This window comes from Boleophthalmus pectinirostris, unplaced genomic scaffold (genome assembly GCF_026225935.1).
Source record: "Boleophthalmus pectinirostris isolate CB_2022bp ecotype Guang Dong unplaced genomic scaffold, ASM2622593v1 HiC_scaffold_19, whole genome shotgun sequence".
NCBI lineage: Eukaryota > Metazoa > Chordata > Actinopteri > Gobiiformes > Gobiidae > Boleophthalmus > Boleophthalmus pectinirostris.
The window spans coordinates 17,913,149-17,919,148 of record NW_026571140.1 but is presented as its reverse complement, the minus strand read 5'-3'; the positions used below and the strand labels follow the sequence as shown (position 1 = coordinate 17,919,148).

General features: G+C 38.5%; 1 protein-coding gene across 1 annotated transcript in view; it reads right to left on the bottom strand.

The window, feature by feature from the left end:
* Window positions 1–1,628: 1,628 nt before the first annotated feature.
* fto (FTO alpha-ketoglutarate dependent dioxygenase) overlaps window positions 1,629–6,000 on the bottom strand; it is a 101,946-nt gene continuing 97,574 nt past the window's right edge. The window contains exons 9-10 of the mRNA XM_055154700.1: window positions 4,807–4,947; window positions 1,629–3,296 (exon numbers count right to left, since the gene is read on the bottom strand). Of these exons, the coding sequence (XP_055010675.1) occupies window positions 3,290–3,296; window positions 4,807–4,947 (148 nt within the window). The 3' untranslated portion in view covers window positions 1,629–3,289. The remainder of the gene's footprint in view (window positions 3,297–4,806; window positions 4,948–6,000) is intronic.

Genomic DNA, 6,000 nt, shown 5'->3' with positions numbered 1-6,000 from the left:
TGTATTTTCTCATTTAGCTATTGTAAGCGTTAACCTCTGCTCAAAAGTCTAAAGGAGTGTTAACGTAAGCACTGTGGGCACACACATTTCCATTTGGACACTTGTGGTGGAATTGCCAATTGGAATTGCAGTAAATCAAACTGCACACATAAAAATATAAACACAATTTTCATTTAGGTGGCTATAAACAGTATGGCACACGTACCTATAGCTTTTATAGCCACATAGCATCACATTTGACTGATCTATGACCCCAAACCGATACCTTTCCCCAGCACACACCTGGTTATTTTATCTCCCTCAGCTCCTATTGTTGCCCTAATTGAGGGTGGCTGGGCCAGTTGTCTGCAGGTTGACCCCATCCAGAACAATGCATACCTGTAGCTCTCTCCAGCTCTGTGTCATTGTCTCCTCAAGTGGGGCCCTTTTCAACAGCGCACCCCGAGGGAAGAGCACAGGGTCCGTCATCCATCACTCAGTCACCGGGCTGCTACAGGAAATGGTTAACTCGGTCAACCTCTGCCTCGAAGGTCAGGCGCACATAGGGTGGAGGAATTTTGGAGAGACATAAAAATAAAATATAGGGCATCAGTTTGTCAAAATCAGTAACATAACTCAATCAATCATGTCATCTGTCAAAGGGACATAGAAGCTGTTTGTTCCAGTCTGCTCTCTGCTGCTTTGAAGATGGATAGGCAAATTGATCAGGAGGAAATGCAAAATACCTTTTGTCACAACTAAGTGAGGTGAATTCCAAAGTTTAAAAAAGTTGCAAATTACCTTTCTTAGTTTTACATAAAGAAATAACATGTATCACATTCGTTGTTCTAGTCCCCTTCGTAAAACAGAATATGCATCTCAGATAGATCATTCACACCTTGTTTACTCATCAGTTTAAACAAATATAATATTAAACAAACATGATAATAGGATTCATATATTACTTATATCTGTTGTAGTTCAAGGCCCTGAACCCAGTTTATTTCGATTGTATTTGAGCAAAATGTCTTGTCTTGCCCTTGTATTGTATATATAGTATAAGCAGTTCCTGAGGTCAAAGTAAGTCTGCTGTGCACTGTCTACATCTTATTTATTTATTTATTGCTCGTGCTATTTTTTTGTTGGCATCAATTTAAAGAGAACAACAACAAGAAAAAATCGGAAAATTAACATAAATACATATTTCTATGATTATTTGCCTTGCCTTTTCTGCATGAACAACAGGAAGAAGATAAATCTTATAAACCCTGCTACTTCCCATCTAATTATAAAGTGTTATATGTCAAATAGTAGGAAGTGTGTTATTAAAATGCTAGTGTTGTTAGCTTTACCATAATGGCAGAATTCCACTCTGGCTTTGAAAGTTGTAAAACACGGTCATAAACTTGTTGCTGTGAATAATTAGGATGCTCTGAATTCATAAGGTAAGTGATGGCAAAGTTTAGACCACAGCAAACTGTTTAAAATGAACAAATTCTGTTTTCCATGACAGTAAAAAGGCACAGAGCGTATAAAGGATACCATAATGAAAATCAAATCATGCATTTTTACTATATAACTACAAACAAGACAAGATTTTGCTCAGTACACCAGTGCTATTGTAGTTAACAAAACACTGACACGAGGCATGTTGGAGAAGACTTTTTTTTATTTTACTGCCATTCCTATTGCTTACAACAGACGAGCTGGGGCACAGGGAGCACAGACGGATTCAAACTGTTTTAACGCTACTGCCAATCTACAAACAAATCTCAGACAGCAAACAACAGAGACGCAGCAAAGAAGAACAGCATTTGGCAACCATTAACATTTTGAAAAAAGAACTGAGAAGTAAAAAGGTTCATTCTGCATTTTTAATAGTAAACAGCGTCTCTACTTCATCATGAACTAGATAGAGGAAGGGAAATCAAACAAGGAGGGCTGCTACACTGCTTTGACGTTGGCCCCCTTTTCCACCCTTTTTAGCTTCTTCTTTGAAAGTGGATTTTGTCTGAAGCGCCGGATCCTTCTCTCTCTCTATCTCTCTTTCTCTCTCTCTCTCTCTCTCTCTCTCCCTCTCTCTCTCTCTCCCTCTCACTGTCTCTCACATGGCCTGCAGCATTACAGGGGCGCGTGGTACTCTACACACTTTAATAGTAATTAAAAGCGATAGAACAGCTGTAATTATGAAAAACGGCGGCTGTGTTCTGGGTCATTCTATCAGTACTGCTTTCATCCCAGCATAGGCAGAGGGACCCATGCTTGCTAGTCTCCCTTTCCCCCCCATACGCACATCTTCAAGAACAAACAACTGGCAGGCTGCCTACGGGCTTCTAACACACTATCGCGCTCACACACAAACACACACACACACACACACACACATGTTGGGTGTATTTCTTGGGGACATTACATAGACTTACATTCATTTCCTGGAGACCAACCCTTACCTAAACCTTAACTATTTTAACCCATATCCGAGCTTTAAACCATGTTGTTGATCTAATTATAAAGGTTTGTCCCCATATGAGAGAGTCGGGTCATCATGAATTGAGTGTATGCACATTTTAGTCCCCGCAATATACGCAATAATACCAGCCCACGGTATGCCAACAAAAGTGAAAGTGAACTGTGCCACATCTGACAAACACATACACACATACACAGGATAAAACGAACAACAATGATACAGGCACGCACCATAAAAACACAAAAACGTCACATTCTTCATAAAATCTATTTGTTGACATTCATAACTTTCTTATCATAGCTTACTTTGGTCTCTTCAGTCTCATTCTACCTCCGAACACAAAGAATAGAAATACATTATACACAATGAAGTAATGCGAGTGAGCAAAAATGCAGTCTATATCTTTGTATGGTATTATAGCACTATGAAGAAATCTGAAAAGTATATATGCACTTACGATACTGTGTGAGAATGACTCAATCTACTGATAAAACATGAGCGTGAGTACATTGAAATAAATAGTTACACAATGTATGCTAACACTGAAATGCAGGGTTTGTTATACTAGCTTGATACACTTGACTTGTAGCATATGTTACTGAAGCACTATTGTGATAATATTGTGATACTTGTAGTACTGTAAGTATAAGGCTGGGTCAGGTTTAGGTGAGAAGGGTGGTATACTGTGGGTGAAGCGGTATGCAGATGGTGTTGCGAGATGCCCCGGTGTCAAAAGAAATCCATGGTCAGATCACGTTGGTGCTGTTAGTGGTCTCGTCCCTCCATTCCATTGGGGCCATTCACAAAAGCTGGTGGGTTACTTCAAAACACCTGGGTACATCACATCCTATGCAAAAAACACAACAAAACATAAATATACTGGTTCATATTGTTATGATATAGACTGAAAAAATAACATTGATGTGGAAACGGGACGCTTCAGTTTGTTTTGTATGTTGTTCCTCATCACAGACATACCTCAAGTTGTGTTTTGTTTCATTCACACATGCTTAACACATAAACCTTGCACATTTAGGCTGAGTTCTTCTTTTGAATCGAAAGCACTGATCTCAGGATGTCATGTGGCAATACACGAAGTGCTCCACTGTGTTTTTAAACTCCATACACCATCGCTAAACTCATTTGAAAGATTTCAGCCTTGTAACTGCCTATCTCTACTGAAATAAAGGTAAAATTAAGTTGTTAACTAAGAAAACTACAGCTTCATGACATCACAAAACACAACTCCAGGTATGTTTTATAGGAAGAAATGACATTCTAACATGGCTTAAAAATCACAAGAATCAATTTTGTGTAATATATACCTTTAATATTGTTGTTAGATAGACTATTGGAATATCTTTTTATTGATGAGGAAACTGAACTCTCCTTAAAATGATACAGTTGTAAAATAGTTCTAAGGTCAATACAATAATGCACTGTATTGTAGAATACTGTTTGTCAGGGTAGAGACACATTTCTCCACAGAAATTTAGGAATAGTTAATGAAATGTCAAATTGTATCCAGTTAAGTGTTTATTTGTTTTCAGTATTGATATGTGCTTAAATTAGATAGTATTAGTACTTTTAGTATTTGTTGTCAAAGTTTTCAGCTTGTCCAAGAAAGGGTGGAAGTAAAAGGCTGGAGACCAACTGGATGTCTTATGCAGGAGTTTATTTACCATCAACAATACGGGCCCGGGGGGCCTTGAAAAGTCAACATAGTATGATTTAAAAAGAGAACATAGTATGATCTTTGAGTGTTTCAAGCTCCTTGACTATGCTTTCAGAGGAGGAGGTTTATAAAGCAAGTGGTGAGACTATGAAGGCCAGTAGACACTAGTTAGTCAGCAATATGCTACAATTTAGATAGTGGTATGTCAGTGGTATGCCAAGGGAAGATCATGGTGTAAATATAACTTTTGTGTCAATGTTAAACTGAGATGTACGTGGAAGATAAAGTACTTAAATTCTCTTACAGTATTGATATGATTTTTGCTACTTTTGACGATTTTAGTCTTTATAGGTAAGTCGTGGGATTAGCCATTAAACAAAAACACAACAACAAAAATAAGAAAAACACTAGAATAACTAATTTGACCTTTCTTTGCTCATAAAACTTTTGGCCATTATTGTGGGTGATAAATACTAACAGTAATGTAAGATAGGTAGAATAAATCTACAAGAAAAAATTGCTATTGTGGATAATTTATTTAATATAGTTCAGCTATCGATATAAAATTACCTGTATTAATTTCATCTTTGCGTGAGTGAAATGCATTAAAGGTCAAAGCCCATCCAGTTGCCAGTTTCATATGACACACAATAAACACAAACAGCTTCTAAATTGGGCCCACCTCCAGAGCAGCGACTCCACTCTGTTGATGATGTCCGCCAGATCAAAAGGCAGAGGCATGCTGGGGTCATCCACTCCCCAGAAAGGCCGGTCCACGGGGGCTTCCTCGGGGGGCAATGTCTGGGCCAGTGTCGAGTGGCACCTGAGGCGACAGGACACAGGAAACAAGCGGCCATTAACTCGTCCAACTCATAAATCCAGCAGGTAGACAGCCACCGCTCTGCTAGCATGTGGGTAAGTGTCAGGATGCCCTCAAAACACCCAGCTCTGGGCATGTGGCCTGATAACCAAAGAGAAATGTCAAGGCATGCGTCCTACATAATAGATGAAATATAATAAGGGCATAAATAAATCTGTCTGCTGTCGATCAGTTTACACCACATAGTGACCTTTAACCTGGGGTCAGCAGTGGCATGCCCTAATACAGTCGCAGCTGTGTCCAGGCTTTTCAGCTCAGCGGGATGGGTAACTTAATTAATAGCATTTTTAAAAAGGGGAAGTATTTGTGCTGGCATTATCAAGTATGTGACACAACCCAACCTTTGGCAATATTGTCACAAAGCCACAAACTGCACTGTATTCCCCACATGCCTGATTGACAACTAATTTTAGGATTAACAAAAGTATTTACTGTTGCTTATGAAACGGTTAATTTAACAGTATAAAAATCATAATAATTATAATTAAATTAGTATAATAATAATGATGACTAGATAGTAATGATGTGAGTAAGTGATGTAACAACTAATTGTTCCACCCACACAGTAGCTTCAAACACGTATGTACGTATATGACAATAACCACAATCAATGTGGGCATTTCAAGAATACCTCAGCATCAGCTTTGAACATGACTAGATAAATGCCACTATATAAGTATATGATTTACTTTCTTTGACTTTACTTTGAAATTTGTCTAATGGATAGAAGTGACAACTGCATCAGAATACTAAACACTAAACAGTAAACTTTGTGAATTTGTGACCAATTCCTTAAACACACAGTAGGCGTGTTTGACCAGCAGGGAGACGACGTGTGTTTCTGTTGCATTTTACAACACCTAATGGTGTAGAATGCAATTAGAGCCTGAGGTGGTGAGAGTGTGCACCTCATAACCTGCTTCATAAAATACCACCCATTTAAACCTGAGGACGCTGTCTGTTTATTTATCTCATTGCAGTGGGGCTTCTTTATCA